The 24,320-nt window shown below is 44.0% G+C and overlaps 1 protein-coding gene across 7 annotated transcripts in view; it reads right to left on the bottom strand.

Annotated features, from left to right (window-relative positions):
• The window catches only part of exd3 (exonuclease 3'-5' domain containing 3), a 137,622-nt gene that overhangs the window by 81,499 nt on the left and 31,803 nt on the right, over positions 1–24,320 (bottom strand). For 6 of the 7 annotated variants that reach the window (XM_052037326.1, XM_052037330.1, XM_052037332.1 and 3 more), the window contains 5 exons: positions 20,449–20,619; positions 16,656–16,823; positions 9,550–9,603; positions 7,866–8,005; positions 3,325–3,425 (listed from right to left, as the gene is read on the bottom strand). In XM_052037326.1, the coding sequence (XP_051893286.1) occupies positions 3,325–3,425; positions 7,866–8,005; positions 9,550–9,603; positions 16,656–16,823; positions 20,449–20,619 (634 nt within the window). Of the gene's footprint in view, positions 1–3,324; positions 3,426–7,865; positions 8,006–9,549; positions 9,604–16,655; positions 16,824–20,386; positions 20,620–24,320 lie in introns of those variants that run through there. The other variant, XM_052037333.1, reaches the window with a different exon arrangement.

Raw genomic sequence — 24,320 nt, 5'->3', positions numbered from 1 at the left:
CACAAGCAGCAGAGATTGGGATTTAAACACACTAAAATCGCACAGACAACATCCAGGGAAGATTCATCTCACATATTATGCCGATAACTACGAACTGCCGATGTTATACAGCATCAGCATACACTTCAATTGCACTGCATTCTAATATTATCTACACTTCAATATGTTTCAAGCACTTTGTGCCCTTCTGCACTGATGAAAGGTGCTGCTAACAGAAATTCTATTCCTCTGCATATATTATGCACTGTGACCACACAGACAGTAGACTACAAATAGTAATCAAGCGCACACTACAGTGTACAACTTTGTTAAACTCACGGCTTTCCTCAGCAGTTGCCAAGAAACACATGGCACAGAAAGAGGCCACTTGACCAGGTGAGCCACCTCCTTTAACAGTAGCAGTCCTGGTGAAGGTAAAGGGTAAGGATTTGGCCCAGTGACAATGAAGGAATGGTGACATATTTGCAAGTCAGAATGGTGTTGACACAGAGAACACGAAGGTGGTGGTATTCCCATACAGCTGCTGCCCTTGTCCTTCTTGGTGGTCAAGGTCACAGATTTGTAAGGAGTACCCACGGTGAATAACCTTAATGCATCCCCTTCCATGGCCCCAAACTGGCTCCACTTCCCTGATAACCTGCTTGTAGGACAGACATTACAAGAATTTTTTTTTCACCAGGTGGGTAGAGAACCTTTGGAATTCTCCACCCAAGGTTGCTGTAGGGGCTCACTGCTGAGTATATTTAAGACAGATCTTCTGAATGGAGTTGGTGTAAGGGATCAAATGGCCTCCTCCTGCTTCTACTTCTGATGTGCACTATGTTTTTATTACCTACTTACTGTATACATGCCTATGGGAGACATTACGGTTCCTTTTTATGGTAACTACCATTCTCTCTGCCAATTTTAACTTCCTTTTCACACTTTTTCAATGCAGGGCAGCAGACATTGTCTACATGAACTTTTGTAAGGCTTTTGAGAAGGTCCCAAATGATAGGCTGGTTAAGGTACATGGAATCCAAGACAAGCTGGCTGATTGGATCCAAAATTGGCTTGCTGAAAGAAGGCAGCGAACGGATGCTTTTCAGATTGTAAGTAGTACACAGCAGGGCTCAATGCTGGGGCCTCTGTTGTATGTGATATATATTAACGACTTGGATGTGATTGCAGGAGGTGTAGCTAATAAGCTTGCAGATGGCACGAAAACTGGTGGTGTCTTGGACTGAAAAGGTTGTCTACGGTTGTCCAAGGCGACAGCAGTATACAAGTCAGCTGGAAAAGCTGACCATGTGAGGTGATGCAGTTTGGAAAGTCAAATGAGGGTAGGATATATACAGTAAATGGTAGGGCCCCAAGGAATGTTGATGAACAGAGAGACCTTGGGGCACAAATCCACAGTTTCCTGAAAGAGGCGACACAGGTACATCGGGTAGTGAAGAAGGCATATGGCATGCTTGCCTTCCTAGGATGGGACATAGAATACAGAAGTATTTATAGAGTACGGTGTGCAGTTCTGGTCACCATGCTATGAGGAGGATGTAACTGCACTGGAGAGGGTGCAGAGGAGATTCGCCAGGACGTTGCACCTCTTGAGAGGACTTTAGTTATGACAAGAGATTAAGCAGGTCGGGCTTGTTTTCCCTGGAGCAAAGGAGGCCAAGAGGGTGACCTTAGGGGTATATAAAATTATGAGAGGCATAGATAGGGCAAATAGTCAGAATCTTTCTCCCCCACAGCAGCAGTGTCAAAAACAAGAGGGCATAGGTTTAAGGTGAGAGGGAGGAAATTTAAAAGGGACCTGAGGGGAAAGTATTTCCACACAGAGAGTGGCTGATATCCGGAACTTGCTGCCAAAGGAGGTGGTGAAGGCAGATACAATTACTGTATTTAAGAGCCATTTAGAAAGGCACTTGAATAGACAAGGCATAGAAGGATACAAACCTAATGCAGGCAAATGGGATTAGTGTGGATGGGCAAAGAGGTTGGCACGGATGTGGTGGGGTGAAGGGCCTGTTTGCGTGCTGTTCAACTCTGCGATTCTATGACCCCTCAGCTTACTATATTCTGCCTGATTTTCATGTGAATTATTCAACCAACATGTGTCATGCACATTTTTTTGTTTCATTGTATTCTGCATCTCACTGATCATCAAGGGAGCCCTGACTTTGGTTTCCCTAACTTTCCCACTTGTGGGTACCTAGTCTGAACAGAATCTCTTTAAAAGTCTCCCATTGTTCCGTGACAGTTTTACCCCCCAACATTTTGTTTAACTTTATCCTCAACAGATCCTTTCTCATATTATTGTTGTTAGCCCACTGCCAATTAAGTTTCCTTACTTTACTCACACAATTGAAACATGCAGGTTAATGTAAGCAATAGATCATGAAACTAAATGCAGTCTAGATTCTGTTTATTGGACATTAAGAATATAACAAAAGAAATAGGAGCAGCAGTGGGCCCTTGAGCCTGCTCTGCCATTGAACAAGATCAGAGCAGATCTGATTTTGGCAACTCCATTTTCCTGCCTGATATCCATCGTCTTCTATTTCCTAGGGTCTGAGAGTTTGTCTGTCTCAGCTTTGAATATTCTTAATGATTCAGTCTCCCCAGCTCCCTGGCAAAGAGAATTCCAAGGATTCAAGGTCCTTTGAGAAGAAACTCCTTTTCAGTCTTACATGGTGACCCTACATCCTGACAAAATGTCCCCTTGTTTCATTTTCCCCGAGCATAGGAAACATTCCCTGAGCATGTACCCTGTTAGATCCCTTCAAGATCCTATAAGTCTCAATAAGTTTAAATCCCATACTTCTAAACTACTAATGTTTCCTTATAAAATAACCCCATGAATAATTTTGATGAGTGCATTGGCTCCAAGGCAAGCACATCTTTCTTTAAGTAGCGAGTCCAAAGTGGTACACAGTGGTCCAGCAAAACCTCTCTACTTCTCTACCACATACCCCTTCCAATCACAATTACTTGAAACTACCCTGGACATTCCCACTTTCTGCAGGAGATTTCCTGCACACAGCTCATTGGCAATGTCCATATTAGTGCCTTCCCTGGAATATTTGTGAAGCGTAACAGTGTAAAAGTCTAATTTTCATAAAATGAAATTCAGCCACACAACTCTAGATTCTGTTACTCCAAATGTAACTTGTACTTGGTGAGGGTATCTGGTGGTATACAAATGGGTAATGTGCTAATGGCACAAGTTTGCATCAGTAGGAGTAACGTTAGAGGTAACATGTAATGCTGAAGGGCTTATTCCTAACAATAATAAATGGAATGGTGAAAACCCATACCTTGTCTTCACCTCATACACACCTGTGCCAAGGCCGTAAAGTTCCATTAGTCTGAACACCAGTTTACTCAAGACCTTATAATTTATTTTGTCACACCTCAAACGTGATAGCTTTCCATCGTGCCTGCCGGAAAGAAAGAGGATTACAACATTATGATAATAATAATTGAGCACTGAAGACCCAATGTCAGCTTATCTCCATGAAAGAGTCCTGCCGTAAATCACTAATACACCTGGGAAATGAACAAAAACTTGCATCTATAGTGTATCTTTAGGACTGTAGGATGCTCCAAGGTGGATCACAGAAACTTCATAAAACAGCTAGGCAAAAGGTCATATTCAGCGATAGAAGATCAGAGCTGTTCTGATTTTGGCCAGAACTCTGCTTTCCTACCTGGTCATAAAAAGGTATTAGATGTCTATGCAGGCATAAATGTAGATAAATCCCCAGGGATCGATGAGATGTATCCCAGGTTGCTATGGGAGATAAGGGAGGAGATTGCTGGGGCCCTAACCAAGATATTTAAATGTTCACTGGCCATAGCTGAGGTACCAGATAACCAGAGAATATAAAATGTGTTACTTTTATTCATGTAGGGCAGCAGGAATAAACCAGGTAATTACAGACCAGTTAGTCTAACATGAGTGGTAGGAAAATTATTAGAAAAAGTTCTGAGAGTCAGAATTAATCTATCCTTGCAAAGGCAGTGATTGATCAGGGGGATAACACAGATTTGTTGGTGGAGATCCTGTCTGACCAGCTTAAGTGAGTTTTTTTTGAAGGGGTAACTAAATATACTGATGAAGGCTGTGCGGTTGATATGATTAACAGGGACTTCAGAAAGGCCTTTGGCAAGGTCCCACATGGAAGGCTGGTGCAAATGGTTAGAACCCATGGGATCCACAGCAAGTTGGCAAATTGGCTTCAAGATTGGCTTGGTAATAGAAGGGTGATGGTAGGTGTTTCCTTTTGTGATGGAAGCCTGTGACAACAGGGGTTGGTGCTAGGACCTTTACTGCTTGTTATATACATTGATGACTTGGATGTGAATGTAGGAGGTACTATCAGTAAGCTTGCAGACTACATGAAAATTGGTGGTGTTATTGATAGTGAGGACAGCAGTCTTAGTTTACTGAATGATACTGATCAGCTGGTAAACTGGGCAGAGCAATGGCAGGTGGAATTTAAGCCTGATAAGTGTGAAGTGGTGCATTTGGGAAATCTAATAAGACACAATAAATGTAGCAAAAAGTGGAGAACCAAGGATCTTAATGACGATGATTAACGATTAGCACCATGAGAAAGAAAGTACCAAAGAAATCAATAGTGCTATAAGTCAATAAATCCAATGGACCTAATAGCCAACAGCTCAGGATTTGAAACAGTTCAATGAAGATATAGTGAAGGGATTTAAAAGCAGAAAAGTTCCAGCAGATTGTCAAATGTAAAACATCCAAGAAAGGGGGTAGAAGCAAAACGGGGGAGCATGGATCAGTTCACTTAACACAAATTGTTAACAAAATCTTGGATTGATGCTCAGAAAACCATAATATGATTAGGCATAGTTAACATGGTTTTATGAAATGGAAATCGTGTTTGACAAATTTAATGGTGTTTGTAACTCACAGGGTGGGAAGGGCAAACATGGATTGGGTGTAACTAGATTTTCAAAACGCATCTGCAATTCATAAAATAAGGGCTCATGAGGTCGGGGTACATATTAGCACGGAGACAAGACTGATCTGTCAGAAAATAAAGAATAGAAATAAATGTCTTTTTCAGGTTGGCAGGCTGCTACAACCAGGGACCCACAGGGAATGGTACTGGGCCCTCAGTTGTTTGCAAGAGCTTTTTATGGCTTAGCTAAAAATATAGTATAGTGTATCAAAATTTCTTGATGATGCAAAGCCAGTGGGAAAGTCAACAGTAAAAAGAAAGCAAAGTGCCTGTAAAGAAATCAAAACAGGTTAATTAAGGAAAAATCAGTTAGTAGATGCTCTGCTGTGTGGAGAAATATAAGATTTTGCACTTCAACAGAACTAGAAAAATAGAATGCTTTTAAATTATGAGAAAATAATCATCATTGTTACAGAGTGCAGGCTCGTCAAATATGGAAAGAAAATACATAGATGCAGAAAGCAAGTGGGAAGGCAAATGGTATGTTTGCCTTTACTGCAAGGAGGTTGGGGAACTGTGCCAAGCTTTGGGGAAACATATGAACTTGTCATAGAATCATAGAGTTATAGAGAAGGAACTTCAGCCTGCCATGCCCATGGTTACCATAAAGTATTTATCTGTATCAATCCCATGTACTATCACTTGATCCACAGCCTATTATACCTTGGCGATTCAAATGCTTGTCTACATGCTTAAATATGTGTACCTACATCCACCAACTCTGGCAGTGCATTCCAAACTGCAATCACCTTCTGGGTGAAACATTTCTTCCTCAAACCCCTATAACCTTCTCACTCCTTACTTAAATCTCAGGTCTGCCACGGGGAGAAGTTTCATACTCTCAGGATATCCTGTGTAGGCCTCTCATAATTTTGTATCCCCCTATCATGCCCTCCCTCAGCCTCTTCTCCTCCAAGGAAAACAAACCCAGCCCACCCAGTCTCTCTTCATAACTGCAACATTCCATCCCAGGCAACATCTTGGTCTTGGAGGCATTTGGGAGACTGATTCATGACATGAAGGGGCATATTTCATGAGGACCTACAGTCGCAAACCTAGGCTTCTCCTTAAAGGGAGATGGTGAAGATTCCAGAAATAAGTGATAATTCTTTGAAGAAGTTGGAAAGTCGGAGCTTTTAAAATTGATATTCGGAACTAGAAAGTGAATTTTAGAGGAAAACCCTATCTATATCCACTGAATATTTTTGTGCCCACAATTAACATTCTGACCCTTCCGAGCCCCTGTGCTTCCCCAGCCCTCCTGAGCCTGGATCTCTTCCCAGTCCTCCCAACCTCCAACTCTTCCCCAGCCCTCCCCCACACCCCTTCCCCAAAACTCTAAACCAGATCTCCAGTCTAAGAACATAGGAACATAAGAAAAAGAAATACAAGTAGGCCATTTGACACTTCATGCCTGTTGCTTCATTCAGTAAGATTACTTTCCCTCAACACCACTTTCCTGCACTTAAACCCATGTCCCTTGTTTCCCTTAATATCCAATCCCTGAATATTTAAAACCCCAATCCAAAAGACAGCTTTTATACTCAAATACTCTTCCAATGCAGGCCAATAAATTATTTGTCTGCCTATTCACCAGCTGTACATGCAAATTAACTTTCAGAGATCTGCGTACAAGTACACACAGGTGCCTCTGAACAGCAATATCTTTCAATCTCTCACCATTTAAAAAATCTACTAAGGTGGCTGAACTCATTTTTCCTTCCTCTGCCACATTCTCACCCATTCACAGCCTACCTACATCCCTCTAAAGCCTCACTACATGCTTTTCACAACCCATAGTACCACCCAGCTTTACATCATCAGTAAACTTGGATTATTATACTTGATCTCTCATGCAAATTATTGATATAGATTGTGAACAGCTGGAGCACAAGCACTGATCCTCATGACACCTCACTAGTCACAGCCACCCAAGCCAAAAATGACCCCCTTATTCTTTTTGGTCCATTCACCAGTGCTCAGTCCATGTCAGTATTTTAACCTCAATTCTATGTGCTCTAATTTTATGCTGTGTGGCGCCTTATCAAAGGTCTTCTAAATTTCCCAATACATCACATCCCTTGGATCCCCCTTATCTATTTTGCAAGTTACAACCTCAAATTACAATATTTGTCAATTATTTCCCATCAATAAATCCATATCGTGTCTAATCACATTATTTTCAAAGTGCTCTATTATCCCTCCCTTAAACATGGATTCTAGCATTTCCCTAATAGTGGGATCAGGCGAACTGATCTGTTGTTTCCCATTTCCTCTCTCCCTCCTATCTTAAATAGATCCATGCTACCTTTTAATCTGTGGGAACCATTCTAGAATCCATGGAATTTTGGAAGATGGCAACCAGTGCATTCACTAACTTTATAGCCAGTTCTCTCAAAGCCTTCCCCCATCTCCAGACTCTGTCCCACCCTCCCCAATCTCTGGACCCTGCACCAACCTTCCCCACCTCCGCTCCCTGCGCCTCCCTCGTCCACCTCCAGTCCCTGCCCCACCCTCTCCCATCTCCGCCCCATTTTCTCCTATCTACAGTCAAGATGAAGCCCACTGGTGCTTTACTCTGCTGTTTTTATGCCTTATTCAACAAGCACAGTATTTAACTGTAGAGGCAATGCAGCCATCAGCTGAGGTTCATGCAAGTGCAAGCTGTAAGCATGCTCACTTCTCCAAGAACTTGCTGATAAAAGGAAATGACCTTGTTTGAAGCCACTATTTGCACTTCAGAAGCACTCTCAATCATTGCTTCCTTGTGCCACCCTGCCCGAGAAATGCTAGCATAGCACAACCGATTGGCAGTACCACTGTATTTACCAACTCAGCCAAGCCATCTTTGCTGAGCATCTTTCAGTGATGACTCTGGAGGAGTACCTTTGTGTGTTTCCTGTGCTGTCAGATGGGTGGCACAACGAGTCCAGCACTTGTAGCAAACGATTCTGTAGCTCTGGATAGTCATCTACGTATGCCTCCACCAGGCTCATATCATCCTGAAGGAGCAGGGGAATACACATCTGTACCAGAGAGAAGAACTCATATTGAGACTGGGTTCTCGAATTGAGTACCAAGAGGTATTCAGCTAGATAGAGAAATACTAGAAAAGGAGAAATTTATTTGGATATGAAGAGTTAACATGGACTGGTAAGGAAAGAGTGAAGGGTTTATGACACTGTATATGGCAGAACCATCTGGCCACAAAATACAAAATCGGCTGAAATTCATAAGAATGAGAGTGGGGATTTTAGGTGTGGAAGGAGTGATGAACAGGCAAGAGAATTCTAGAGTGGGAGCAGCGAAGTCAAAGGCACTGTCGCTAGAGGGACAAAGACACAGCCAAGGGAGAACCATGGCTCTGAACAAAGGTTAGTGGCCTGAAACCCAATTTCTCCTAGTCACAAAGTCACAGAAAGATACAGCAGAAAAACTGGCTACTGAGTTCACGCCAACCAACAAGCACCCATTTTTACACTAATCCTACCCTAATTCATTTTATTCTCCCCACGTTCCCATCCAGTACCCTCAGATTATACCACTCACCTACACCTTCGAGGCAATTTACAGGGTCCAATTAACCTACCAACCCGTATGTCTTTGGGAGGTGGGAGGAAACCAGAACACCCAGGGGAAACCCATCCGGTCACAGGGAGTACGTGCAAACTCTACACAGACTGCAATGTCTGGGAGTTCAGGATTGAACCCAAGTCTCTGGAGCTGTGAGGCAGCTGTTCTATTACCTGCGCCATTATGTCACCTTCAACACAGATGCTGCCTCTTCTGCACATGTCCAGCATTTGTGTTTTTATTTTGAGTATCATCAGTTTTTTGATTCCCTGGACGAAGAACAGGGGCAGGGAGAAGAGAGACCCAGAGTGACACCTGTAGACACGAGAAACTAAGAGCAACAAGGGACAGCAAATGATAAAGGCAGAGCAAAAACAGGTCCAGAATAACCGGACCACAGTGCAACAGCCATCGCGAGCTTCTGATTTTATGTCATTTTAACTCTCTCTCTCCCACTTCCACACTGACCCGTCTGTCCTCAGCCTTCTCCATTGCTACAGAGGCCAAACACAAATTGAAAGAAAAACATCCCATATTCCACTTGGGAGGCTTACAACCCAATGGCATGAATATTGAATTTTCCAGTTTCAGGTAACCAACACACACTCACCTATTCTCCCAGCTTTCTTCTCCCTTTGTCCATTCCTCCCATCTGGTTCCAGCTATCACCTACCAGTTCTAACCCACCCCACTTCTTTCTGTGATATACAGGCAATCTTTCCTGTTCCTTCTCAGGCCTGATGCCAAGTCTCGATCAGAAACGTCAATGAACATGTTTCGCCCCCATAGAGGGAAAAAACATTAAGCAGGGAATGTAGCACTTTGCTGCTAATGTCTTGTAGACATGGAAACTTATCGGCAACTAGCAGCAGTGGGAATGCTCCCCAATAAATCTTCAAGCCCAGGCCAATCAACAGTTATATGGATCTGGAATGCAGTTTTGTTGTCCTCCCGCTAACTCCTCCATTTCCCAGTGTGAATCCAGTTACCTACTTACCTCCTCTATGTTCAGCTGCGACTGCAGATTCAGTTTTATGCTCAGTAGCACAGCCTGTGGATCAAGTGAATAGACATAGTCAGGATCTCAAGACATTGCTATTAATAGCATTTCATTAACAGTTGTTTTTTGAATGACCTTTAAGGCAGAGAGACCCAGCATTTTCACTGAGTATGACAGACTGCATTAATAATGATAGTGCATATGTGCCATAGAGCTACCTGTTTATCAATCCCATTCACTGAACTACCTACCCTGAAGCTCAATGAAGTGATACAAGCACGAGCCTAGGAAGGGGAGAAAGCAATGATTGATTTGAACAATTTTAAAACCAAGTGCAATAACCTTCATTATTTTAATAGAGAGGGATATCAAGCCATGTGTTGTTCATCTGAGCGCAGCCGTATTTATTTCTATTTCTCCTCCAGACTCCCCCTGCTGGTTATCCACTGGTAAGTCAGCATTATGGTAACCCAAGGCAGACAGACACTCCTACCAAAGTCAAAGGCAAAGGCAAAGTCGAGTTTATTGTCACATGCACAAGTACATGTGTGCACAGGTGCAATAGAAAACTTACTTGCAGCTGCATCACAGGCACAGAGCTTCATATAAGCAGCATTCACAAGAAAAACAAATTATACACAATTTTTACAAGAACACAATTAGAACAGAAAAAAAACAAAGTCCATTTTAGTGCAAAGTGGTCATCGTGTTGCTGAACTGTGGCGCTTAGGGTTGTGCTGGTTGGTTCAAGAACCAATTGGTTGAAGGGAAGTAGCTGTTCCTGAACCCTGTGGTGTGGGACTTCAGGCCTCTGTACCTCCTGCCCAATGGTAGCTCCAAGAAGATGGCATGGCCCGGATGGTGGGGATTTTTGATGATGGATGTTGCCTTCTTGTGGCAGCACCTCCTGTAGATACTCCCGATGGTGGGGAGGGATGTGCCGTGATGTATTGGGCAGAGTCCACTACTCTCTGCAGCTTCTCACATTCCTACACATCTGAATTCTACAACACAATATACTACACTCCTCCCCTCACATTATACTTCCCTCAACAAGAGAATGCAGGTTATAACTGCTCCTCAGCACAGACCCTGCACTGATACAAACTGATCAACCCCAGATCACGTTCAGGGGATTACTTTGCTCATTTATTAGAACTTGTTGTCAACTAACCAAACACAATCAGATAGATCCAATTTAAAAGTCAAGTCTCTCTCATACCTTCTGTTCAGAATCAGGTTTATTACCACTGACATATGTCGTGAAATTTGTTGTTTTGTGGCAGGAGTACAGTGCAAGACATAGACATAAAAATTACTATAATTTACAAAAATAAATAAATAGTGCAAAAGAGGAATAACGAGGTAGTGTTTATGGGTTCATGGACCGTTCAGAAATCTAATGGCGGAGGGGAAGAAGCTGTTCCTGAACCGATGAGTGTGGAACTTGTACCTCCTGTACCTCCTCCCCGATGGTCATAATATGAAGAGGGCATGTCCCGGGTGGTGAGGGTCCTTAATGAAGAATGCCACCTTCTTGAGGCACTGCCTCTTGAAGATGTCCTCTATGGTGGGGAGGGTTGTGCCCATGATGAAGCTGGCCGAGTCTACAACCCTCTGTGGCCTCTTTTGATCCTGCACATTGGAGCCTCCATACCAGGCGGTGATGCAACCAGTCAGAATGTACTCCACCGTACATCTGTAGAAATTTGCAAGAGTCTTTGATGACATACCAAATATCCTCAAACTTCTAATGAAGTACAGCCGCTGGCGTGCCTTCTTCATGACTGCATCAATGTGTTGGGCCCAAGATAGATCCTCTGAGATGTTGATGCCCAGGGACTTGAAGCTGCTCGTCCTTCCCACCACTGACCCTACAATGAAGACTCGTGTGTGTTCTCCCGACTCCTCCTTCCTGAAGTCCACAATCAATTCCTTGGTCTTGCTGACACTGAGCGCGAGGCTGGTTGACGCCACTCATCCAGCTGATCTATCTCACTCCTGTTTGCCACATCGCCATCTAAGATTCTGCCAACAACAGTGGTGTCATCAGCGAATTTATAGATGGTGTCTGAGCTGTGCCTAGCCACAGTCTTGATTGAGCAGAGCAGTGGGCTAAACACACATCCTTGAGGTGCACCTGTGTTGACTGTCAGCACAGGAGGAGATGTTACTACCGATCCACACTGACTGTGGTCTCTCGATAAGGAAGTCAAGGATCCAGTTGCAGAGGGAGGTACAGAAGCCCAGGTTTTGAAGCTTGTTGATTAACACTGAGGGAAGATGGTGTTGAAAGCCGAGCTGTAAACAATAAACAGCAGCCTGACATATGTTTTGCTGTTGTCTAGGTGCTCCAAAGCCAAGTGCAGAGCCAGTGAGAATGCGTCTGCTGTAGACCTGTTGTGGCGGTAGGCAAATTGCAGCAGATCCAGGTCCTTGCTCAGGCAGGAGTTAATTCTAGCCATGACCAACCTCTCAAAACACTCCATCACAGTAGATGCGAGATGTCTGTTGTTGCAGTGAGTACCTTTACTCAGGAGTAACAAGGTGCTGCTGAGACCAGACGTTCATTATCCTGCGGACGAGGTTCTGCTGCAGTCCCACGAGTAGCAGCAAAGTCATCCATGTCTCATTCTTCCCAATCAAGATAATCAGGTCACCGTGTTGGAACTTGTGATGGTCAGGAGTGGTCCATGTGAATGTGAACATGTCTATCTTCCACTTGTACTGTGTAGGTTAAAGGTCCCTTATGCTCAACAACTTCTCCAGAAATCCATAAATGCTCTGGATGTCAGAAATATCGAACCATTGCCCTCTCCACAGGTCTAGCTGTGTGCTCACTGATTTTCCTACCAGGTCTACCTTGAGTTAATTCCACCTTCAATGCACCAGTTTGAGAGGTGATGCACTCCTTCTACCATTTACACAGGGTTCCTGCATGCTCCGATGAAAGGACTCAAGAGTCTCAACACTATTCCAAATACTCCTTCTCCATTTTGAGCAGTCATGGGCCAGAGATTCCCAGGACTCGATGGGACTTCCTCAATGAGACTTCCTCAATGAATCTTTGAGGACATCCTGAAATCTATTTCTGTCTGGTAACCTCTGCCATGGCAGAGCTTGGAAAAGTATTTGTTTCAGGAGTCTGGTGTCAAACATGTGAATGATGTGGCTTGCCCAACATAGCTGACTAAGAGTAACCAGGGCTTCAACACTGGACACGTTAGCCTGGGAGAGGACACTGAAGTTATCCTTTCAGTGAATTTGGCTCTATTCATCCTGGCACAACTTGGCTTGCTCAGTAACTTACATAGTTACTTACATAGTTACTTACAACACAGAAGGACACCATTTGGTCCATCAGGTCTATGCTGGCTCGCAGAGAGCAAACCCATTCCCCTTATTTCCTTGTAGCCCTGTAACCTGGACCGGTCACAGAGCTGTTCCCAGGCGAGTGAGAAAACCACTTCCACCTCCTTTTCATGTTCCCAAAGGGGCTGCTCACAACACCTTGTCCACTTCTCTATCACCCTCATTCCGTCAATTCATTGGCATGTTCTTCTCACAATGTCTTCCTGTGAAACCACAACAGGCACAATATCTTCCCTCTTACCCCACCGTATTGAACCCCAAACACAATCTGTAGGTGAAGCCGTGCTTTAGTCCTAATTTTACTTATGACATGGCCGCCTCTATATCAGGGAGTCCAAATGCAGACTCTTCTTTTAATCATTCTGCAGTTTTCCTGGCAAGGTCAGCATTTATTTCCCTTCTCCAATAGTCATTAAGGTGGTGGTGATGAGCATCCTCCTTGAAGCCCTGCAGTCTGTGTTTAGACCCCTGATTGCATGAATGTTGGACATATAGTTAGTAGGTTGCTACCCAACAATAAGACAAAAACCTGTTTACTTTTGATCTCATTCACCATTTTATAAACCTTTTTAAGTACATTGTTATATTATCATAATTTGGTTAATAGCATTTTCCCCTCATTTCCTGTCTTCTGTCTGGTCTACAAGTGAAATCTGTATGCAGCACTGAAGCTAGAACTAAATCTGCCTTACTCTGCCATTGCTGGATGTGCTGAGAACATGCCACATGCAGAAGCTTGAACAGAATTGCCAAGGCATCATTCCAAGGCACGGCACCAGAATGTGCTGTCAATTCTCCACCTGCCAAAACATTGCTTCTCTCCTGTGTGTTAATTCCAGTATAGCTCCTTCACAAGGGCAACCCCCCCTCTCTGTTCCATTACAGTGCTCATTGTTTAGGCGAGACCAAAATCAAAGTAAGATACAGCACGTGGTGGTAATTTGGTCCATGTCTATCCTCATCCACTGAGGATTTCCTAATTGCTTTTCCTCACAGGCCTGCAAATTTTATCCCTTTCAAAAATATATTCAATTTCCTTTAGAACTATTGAATCTGCTTCCACAAACCTTTCTGACATGTAATCCAGTCCACAAATTCTCTTGCTAATTATAATAAAACTGCTGCTTCCGATTCTTCTGGAAACAATTTCTTTTCATCAAAGCAGCTCATCATTTTGTCACTTACTTGAATAAAATGTCACAAAAAAACTGAAAACTCAAGTGGTAATGAATATCCCCCAAAACATAGCAAAGATTTTCACAGCACCAAACAGGGTGGCACACAGTGCATGAAGGGTTAATACCCAGCTCTGACAGACTGGACAAAAACAGTTACCACAGATAAGACCATGTAAATGACCAACAGCGAGCCTTCAACACAGTCTCATTATCCTGTCCTATTGATACAATCTGCATACTGAATTCCTGGGATACATAAAGTCTCTGCAAAAAGAGCACTTTGCTCAAATTATGGTTCTTTTTTGCTCAGCAATTCAAAAGTGAGGCAAGAGCAGGGACATGAGAAAGGTTTTGCGTTTTCTTTCCCCTTGGGTTCAATAGGTCAGAATGATACAGCATTGATAAATGATCCCAGCTATATCACACAATGGTGAGCAGCAACCCCAGGGAGAGGTTTCCACTTCTGGCTATAAAATATCACTGCTAATTGCATTGTGATACCCTCAAATCAAAAGTGACATATTTTGATTGGGGATTTTCAGCAGACCTAGTAATATCATAGGGCAGTGGACTATGCCAAGCTGCCCTGCTCATCAGACAACAGGCCAGTTACAAGAATTTCTTTTCGTCCCAAAGGAATGTGTGGAAAGTACTGAAAAGTCTCATTAATTCGCAACCAGACACCCTCTCTGTCCTTAAAGGGGAGCAGATGACCACATTACACAAGCTGTCCTGTCGATCATTCCCTCTGCTCATCCTGGCACAGCTTGCTCTGCTCAGATACTTATTTAATTATTACAAACCAGAAGTAGGCTATTCAGCCCATCTTGTCTGTGCTGGCTCCCAAGTGAGCAATCCCAACAGTCCTATTCTCCAATTTATGACCCTGTAGCCCTACATCCTATTCTCCCTCATGTGCCCATCAAATCCCCTTTTGCCATTTACCGACACTGGGGATAATTTACACTAAGCCAATTAACCTACTGGCACATCTTTGGGACATGGGAGGAAACTGGCACCGTGACCCGAGGGCTGCAATGTGTCATTTAATATATCCATCTCAATAAAAGTCTTTTAAATAATTTACATATAGCTGAGATATCATCATAATTTGCATTGTAAAAGACTGCAAAACTCTAGCAACAAAATGCCAGTGTCATAGCACCAGAAGGGATTTCTGGGCTTGACATGGCAATGTACAGCACCCGAACAGACCCGTTAGTCCGTGATACCTGGGCTGAACACGACGCCGAATTAAACTAATTCTCTTCTGCCTGCATATGATCCATATCCCTCCGTTCCTTCCAAGTCATTTATATACTGTATATCACAAACAGCGGAGGTCCCAGCACAGATCCCTGTGGAACACCACCGGTCAGAGACCTCCAGCCAGAATAACACCCCTCCAGCCTCTGTCTTCGATGGGCAAGCCAACTCTGAAACCAAATGCATCTTGATGTTCTGGATCAGCCTACCATGAGGGGCCATGTCAAATGCTTTACTGAAGTCCATGTAGACAACACCCACTGCCTTCCCTCATCAACCAGCTTCATCACTTCCTCAAAAAACTCAATCAAGTTTGTAAGACATGACCTGCCCTGCACAAAGCCACGCTGACTGTCCCTAATAAGACAATGTTTTTCCAAATTTGAGTAAATTCTATCTCTAAGAATCCTCTCCAATAGCTTCCCTGCCTCTGATGTGAGGCTCACCGGCCTATAACTCCCTGGATTATCCCTATTTCCCTTCTCGAATAAAAGAACACATTGGTTACTCTTCAGTCCTCTGAGACCTCGCCTGTTGCTAGTGATGATATAAACATCTTTGTCAAGGCTCCAGCAATCTCCTCTCTTGCCTCTTTCAGTAACATGGGATATATCCACTTTAATGCTCTGCAAGAGACCCAGCACCACCTTCTTGATCTTAAAATGCCCCAACACATTAGCATGTTCCGCACTGCTTGACCACATGTTGGAGGATATGTAGCAAAGTTCTCAATTGGATTCAACGATGCAGGTATTTACTGAATTGGGTGAAGGTGACAGGATTACAACAACTCAGGCCATGACTGAATAGACTGATATTTATACATCATCATTTAGTATTCCTTGGTAATACATCATTAATAATATGCACGTAAAGATCCAAGCTGCCCTGAACTGCAAAACAGTTAAATCCTTTGGGAAAAGCAGAGCATGGAATTGGAGAATCAAGAAATCACATTGTATTAGTGAAGAACAGGAAACTGTCTAAGTATGTTGCCAAAGAGGATGGTAATAGATTATGAACATCTGTAAATTGTGAGACAAGAACCGAGTAAGTTATCACATTCCATTATACAGTACTACTTAATGTTATTCAAATGTTTATCAAGCTGCTACATAATTTTTTTGGCTTCTTTCAAGTTTTGTTCAGTTAACAACTAAAAGATATTGGCAGCTGGCAGGGAAAGCACCTCTCACTTATAAATGAAACAAGGCAACAGGAGTCTGAGGCAGAAAGTTATCAATAACTGAGAAAGTGTTTTCCGTTCAACAGTATGACACACCTCACCTCCTTATACTTGCTCTTGATGCACAGAATCTTGATCAGACTGAGCAGGGAGGACGTGTCAGCTATATCCATTTCAAACAGGGAAATCAGCTGGTCAAACAAGTTGGTTGGAACCACGGTGAACAAAGAGATGATTCTGGGCTGCAGCATGTTTCGCTTTTGACATGGCTTTAGCAGAAGTGAGTGGTGTGGACAGGGAAAAAAAAAGAGGAAGAAGCATTACATTTTATTCACAAGCCATCTGTTAAAACAACTTCCTCATTAGTCTCATCAAACATAATTATCAGCAATAATCACTAGTCATACATAACTACCACCTTGCACACACACTGATAACATTAACTATCAAGTTTCTTTAACTAACAATATTCACCCACAATCAATCATCATCAATCAGCACCAACTACACAGGATCACACATATATCAATGATCAGAATTGCTCACAATCAGTACTGATCAGAACTCACATACAATGGCATTGATCAGAACAATTCACACACACAATCAATTGTCATCTACAACAACAACCACGACTGCATGATCAAGTATTGATTAGCACCACATTAAAACTATCACACTCGGGACTTTGGTGGTGCCAGACTTTTAGATTTTCCAGACTATTGGATGTTATTCCTATAAATACTCCAACACACATTTAATTCACTGTATTTTAATAAATTTTCCAGTGAACGCAGGAAGTTTAAAAGGAGCTTGGGAACTGAGGCCCACTGAGTTGAAAGGAAGCACGGGAACTGGGGTCCCAACGAGTCAAAAGGGAGTGCAGGAACTGAGGTCCCAGTGAACTGAAAAACAGCATGAGAACCGGGGCCACAGTGCATTGAAAGGGAGCATGGAAACTGGAGACCCAGTGAACTGAAAGTGAGTTCCCCAAATATCATCTGGTGAGCCAGATGTTAAACTATTGGTTCTTCCAAACAGTTGGACAGTAGGTTATTGGAATTTAATTGATACTCCATTTCCACATGATCATTACTGATCAGAAATACATAAACATGATCATTTCATTGATCATAACAACTCAATGATCGACACCACTCACATATAATCGTACCAAACACTACTCACAAATGATTAATTATCATTGCTCAAAACTGCTCTTTGATCAAAGTGACTCACATGATTAATGATTTTTGGTGAGAGCCTCTCAAGCACAATTGTCATTTAGCAGAATCACTGACATATGATTAATTATTTTTAAGCATTACTCGTAAGCAATCAACTGCCATTGATCACACAATCAATTGTTGTTACTCAGAAGCACACACATGATAAATTATCATTGATCAATACTACTCAATCAGTTAAGTAGTATGATTCACATGCAGTCAATGGTCATCAACACCCATAAGTGATCAATTATCATTTCATAGAGCTGCCCACACCCAATCTTGACCAGCATGACTCAGGCCCTATCAACTATCTTTCATTAGGACCACTCACAATCAACAACCAGAATTATTCACACATGATCATTATATCACAAAGAAGCACAAAGGCAACAGGGGCTTGGGAACTTGCACATTCCCTTCCAAGTCACACACCATCCTGACATAGAAACAGCTGGTCCTTCATCATCTCTAGGTCTAAATCCTGGCACTCCCTCACCAACACCACTGGAAGAACAGACAGACATTATGGTCCACATTGTTTCTAACAACATTCATAAAATAAAATGGATGAAGTCCTGCAACACAAATTTATGGAGCTGAGTCACAGATAAAGAACTGGACACTTTAAGGCTGTAATCCCTGGATTACTTCTGGTGTCACACACTGATGGATATAGGAAAAGGAAGACAGGTCAGATGAATATGTGGCTAAAGAGATGGTGTAGGAGGGAGGGCTTAAGATTTCTGGATCACTAGGACTGTGTCTGGCAAGGTGGGACTGTACAAGCTAGAGGGGTTATACCTGAACTAGAAAAGGGGCAGCATTGTTGCAGGAAGGTTTGCAATTGCTGTTGAGAAGGGTTTAAACTAATTTGGCAGTGGAATGGGACACAGTAGATGTACAATTAGAGGGAAGATACAGTAAAATATAGAAGGAAAACTGCCAGTCCAGTAAACAGAGCAGATGTGGGCGTGATGAGGTACATGGGTGGAGGGGGGTGCAGAAGGCACATGGGAGAAATGGAAGGTTAAATTGCATCTACTTCAATGCAAGGAGTTTGACTAGCAAGGCAGATGAACCTTGAGTGTTGTTCAGCACGTGGGAGTGTTGTTGCTATCACAAGAACATGGTTGAATGAAGGGCAGCAGGGACAACTCCATGTTCCTGAGTAGAGAATCCTCAACTGTGATAGGGAGGGGATGTAAAAGAGGACAAAGCATTGCAATACTGATGAGGTAGTCCATTACTGCAGTAATGAGGGAGGATATTCTGGAAAGCTCTTCAAACAAGACCATTCAGACAGAACTTAGGAACACAAAGGGGGCAATCACTCTGCCGGGGGTATACTACTGGATTCCTACAGTCAGCAAGACATAGAGAAGCAGGTACAAATTACAGGGAGGTGCAAGAGTGACAGGGTTACAGTAGTAGGGAATTCAACTCCCCCCAATATTAACTGGGATTGCCTTAGTATGAAAGACTCAAAGGGGATGGAACTTAAAGTCCTTCCAGTGCGGGGGGTTTGAGCCAGAATTCCCCCTTCTGGAGAAGGGGCAGTGTAATATGTAATCTTGGGCAATGTAGCCAGGCTAGTGATGAAAGTGCCCATGGGAGAGCATTTTGAAGATAGTGACCATAACTTGTTAAGTTCCAAGGTATTTATGGAAATGAATAGAATGGTTTGGAAGTTAAGGTCCTGAATTGTAGGAATTTCAATTTCAGAAACATAACATAGGACTTGGAAAAAGTGGACCGGGAGCAGCTACTTGTATCTGACAAGTGGGAGTCATTCAAAAGTGAAATAATGAGAGTTCAGGGTCAACACGTTCCCAAAAAGGGTGAAAGGTAAAGTCAGCAAGTGCAAGGAAACTTGGAAATCAAGGGATAGAGGACTGACACAAAAAGGTAGCATCTGGCAAGTGTACAGAACTCCAAATGGGAGAGACCCTTCAGCAGTAATAAAGGTTTAAGGAGGTATTTAAAAGAAAAATTTGGGGGTGGGGGGAGGAGGGTAAGAAATATCACTAGTGGACAAGATTAAAGAAAAGCCCACACCACGTTATAAGTATATTAAGAGCAACAGGGTAACCAAGTAAACCGTGGGGACCATAAGAACAATCTGCATGTGGAGCTGCAGGACATAGGTGACACCTTAAGCGAATACTTCTCATCTGTATTCACTAAGGAAAAGGGCACTGAAGCTGGAGAATTCAGGAAGGGGGACTGAATTTCTAGTATATTTAATCATTAACAGGGAGGAGGTATTAGATGTTTTAGCGGCCTTAACAGTGGATAAATTCCTGCCAAGATGCATCTCAGGCTGCTATGGGAGGCAAGGGATTACTGAAGCCCTTTTAAGGATTAATCAAAGATAGCATGATTTGAATAGGGGGAGAACCTGTCTGATCAATTTGATTTAATTTTTGATTGAAGTAACAAACTATAGTTTTTTTTAACCTCTTCAAACTATATTGAAAAGCCTTAAAGCCTGCTCCACCATTCATCAAGATCGAAGATGATCTTCGACCTCAGTGCTATTTTCCTGCATCATCTCCATATCCCTTGAAATCTATCGATCTGTTTTAAATGAACTTTAATACCTGAACCACATGCAGTACTGAGCATAGTCTCAATCAGTGAAATTAGTTGCTCCTTTGCCAACCTGCTGAACTTTTGCATTCTCTTTTATCCAACTATTAAACTGGCCAATGAGGAAATGTGCCAGGGACTGTTTCTTTCCCTTTCTCCAGTCATTGCAGTTCTCCAGCATCACCAGGAGACCCTCCACTGGATCGGTGAGGGATGCAAATCCTCGCCTTGCTTCTTCCGAGAGCTGGGGAGACAAAGAGAGGGTGAACAAAACAAAAGGAAAGCCCTTGATCTAAACATCACAAAAAGAGCCTACTAATTTATTCAGCGAGGTAACTGTTACTCTCTATCCCCCATCCCACTTGCTGTGACAGTGCACAGCAATTCAGATTCCTTAACACTTCATTTCACTTCAACATCAGCCTGTGCAAAGGCAATTGTCTGCACTAATTAACCCGTAAACATGCACAGTGCCACAATGTCCTGCACCATCACAGACAAAAGGTGCTTTCAACGCCTGGCAGTCACAGGGCAGACAGACGCTTTATAGGGAGCTGCTCATAGACCAAATTCCTTCAAACCCTTGGTTGGAGGAAACGAAGAATGACGACATGAAACTAGCTGGAGGGAACAAATGTGCTAACTATCTTTCTGCAGTCTGAGTGTGCTGTGTCTCTCACTCTGTACTCAGGCCCATCCTCCAACAATAAATGTTCACAGCAAGGCCCTGGAAAACATGGACCACTTCTCATAGTCAGCTCTCCGCAAAAATAGCAATGATGAAACTCACCACTAACTTCACAGCACCAGCACAGACTTTGGTCAAACGCAGAAAAGAATGTTTGGAGATCAAGACCTCAGATTTAACATAAAGTTCGTGGTTACTGGGCGCATCACGGTCTGGTACAGCAATTCAAATGTGCAGGAACGCAAGAAGCTGCAGAGAGTAGTGGACTCAGCCCAATACATCACGGGCACATCCCTTCCCACCATCGGGAGTATCTACAGGGGGGCGCTGCCTCAAGAAGGCAACATCCATCATCAAAGATCCCCACCATCCGGGCCATGCCATCTTCTCACAACTATCATCGGGCAGGAGGTACAGAAGCCTGAAGTCCCACACCACAAGGATCAAGAACAGCTACTTCCCTTCAGCCATTTGGTTCTTGAACCAACCGGCACAACCCTAATCACTACCTCAGTATAGCAACACTGTGACCACTCTGATCACTTTGCATTTACAATGGACTTTGTTTTTTATGTTCTAATTGTGTTCTTCTTTGTAAAATTTGTGTATAATTTATGTTTAATTTATGTTTTTCTGGTGAATTCTACTTATATAATACTATGTGCCTGTGATGCTGCTGCAAGTAAGTTTTTCATTGCACCTGTGCACACACGTACTTATGCATATGAAAATAAACTCAACTTTGACTTTGAGTGATCCATTCTTTCCTATATGTTTCTGAGACCTGAACTACCTACAGTCGACACTTTAAGGCACCAGAAAGGTACCACCAAAACTGTCTCCGCAATGTGCTCCAAATTCACTGGAAGAATAAGCAAACCAATGTCAGCGTTCTCTCCACGGAGACGCAAGGGATTCTGCAGATGCTGGAATCTGGAGCAACACACACACACACAAAGTGCTGGAGGAACTCAGCAGGTCAGACAGCATCCACGGAGGGAAATAAACAGTCGACGTTTCAGGTCGAGACCCTTCATCAAGACTGGAAAGGAAGAGGGCAGAAGCCAGAATAAGGAGGTCAGGGGGAGGGGGAGGAGCACATGCAGGCAGGGGATAGGTGAGTCCAGGTGAGGGGGGAGGGTAGATGAGTGAGAGAGGGGGGGAGACATAAGAAGTTGAGAGGTGATAGGTAGAAGAAGCAAAGGGCTGAAGAAGGAGGAATCTGACAGGAGAGGGCAGTGGACCATGGAGTAAAGGGAAGGTAGGAAATAGATGGGCAGGTCATGAGGGCAGGCGAAGGGAAAAATGAAGAGGGGAAGGGGCCACAGGAATGAGGGAAGACAAGGGGGAAGGAAAGAGGGGGAAAAAAGGGGGGGAAGAAGAGGGGACGGGTTACTGGAAGTTAGAGAAATTGATGTTGAGGCCATCAGGTTGGAGACTACCAAGGTGGAATATGAGGTATTGTTCCTCTAACCTGTGTCTGGCTTCAGTGAGACAGTAGAGGAGGCCATGAATAGACATGTCAGTATGGGAGTGGGATGTAGAATTGAAGTGGGTGGCCACCAGGACATCCTCGCTTTTGCTGAGGACAGAGCAAAGGTGCTCAATGAAGCAGTCACCCAATCTGCTTTGGGTCTCAACAATATAAAGGCAGCACCAGGAGCACCGGTTGCAATAAATTACATCCTCAGATTCTCCAAGTTCCCCCTTGGTCCAGTCCCTTCCCACCTACGTTCGTGACACTTCGCACGTCCTCCATTACTTCAACAACTTACGGTTCCCCAGCCCTGACCGCCTCATTTTCACTGTGGATGTCGAGTCTTTGTACACTTCCATCCCCCATCAGGAAGGCCTTCAGGCTCTCCGCTTCTTTCTGGACAACAGACCTAACCAGTTCCCCTCCACCGCCACACTCCTGCATCTGGCAGAACTGGTACTCACCCTCAACAACTTCTCTTTTGGCTCCTCCCACTTTCTCCAAACCAGAGGTGTAGCCATGGGCACTCACATGGGCCCCAGCTATGTCTGCCTTTTCATCAGCTACGTGGAGCAGTCCACGTTCCAGGCCTACACCGGTAACGCTCCCCAACTCTTTCTCCGCTACATTGATGACTGCATTGGGGCTGCTTCCTGCACCCGTGCTGAGCTTGGCAATTTCATCAATTTTGCCTCCAACTTCCACCCTTCCCTCAAATTCACTTGGTCCATCTCCAACACCCCTCTCCCCTTTCTGGATCTCTCTGTCTCCATTTCCGGAGACAGACAAACCATAGACGTCTTTTACAAACCCAGGGACTCCCACAGTTACCTTGACTACACCTCATCCCACCCTCTCACTTGCAAGGAAGCCATCCCCGTCTCACGGTTCCTTCGCCTCCACTGCATCTGTTCCCACGATGAGGCTTTCCACTCCAGGACATCTGAGATGTCCTCCTTCAGTAAACGGGGTTTCCCTTCCAGCACCGTCAATGCTGCCTTCACCCGCATCTCCTCTACTTCCTGCACGTCTTTCCTCACCCCCTTTCCCTTACTCCTGACAAAACAGCGACAGGGTTTCCCTTGTCCTCACCTACCACCCCACAAACCTCAGCATCCAATGCATCTCAACTTCTGCCGCCTCCAACGGGATCCCATCACCAGGCACACCTTCCCATCACCTACCCCCCTCACCCCCCCCACCTCCCCCGCAGGGATTGCTCTCGCCACAACTCCCTTGTCCACTCGTCCCTCCCCACTGATGACCCTCCCGGCGCTTATCCCTGCAACTGCACTAAGTACTACACCTGCCCCTATACGTCCTCCCTCACCACACTCTGGGCCCTAGACAGTCCTTCCAAGTGAGGCAGCGCTTCACCTGTGAATCCGAGGGTGTCATTTATTGCATTCAGTGCGGCCTCCTCGACATCGGTGAGACCCGACGCAGATCTCATGACCTGCCCTTCTATTCCCCACCTCTTTCCCTTTATTCCATGGTCCACTGCCCTCTCCTACCGGATTCCTCCTCCTTCAGCCCTTTGCCTCTTCTAACCATCACTTCTTAGCTTCTTACACCTCCCCCTTCCCCACCCACCTACCCCCCCTCACCTGGACTCAACTATCACCTACCTGCGTGTGGTCCTCCCCCCACCTTCTTATTCTGGCTTCTGCCCTCTTCCTTTCCAGTCCTGATGAGGGGTCTCCACCCAAAACCTCGACTGTTTATTTCCCTCCATGGATGTTGCCTGACCTGCTGAGTTCCTCCAACACTTCTTGTTAGC

This window comes from Pristis pectinata, chromosome 23, assembly GCF_009764475.1.
Source record: "Pristis pectinata isolate sPriPec2 chromosome 23, sPriPec2.1.pri, whole genome shotgun sequence".
Taxonomy (NCBI): Eukaryota; Metazoa; Chordata; class Chondrichthyes; order Rhinopristiformes; family Pristidae; genus Pristis; species Pristis pectinata.
Note: the sequence above shows the minus strand (reverse complement) of the source record. Positions and strands in the feature narration are given on the sequence as shown.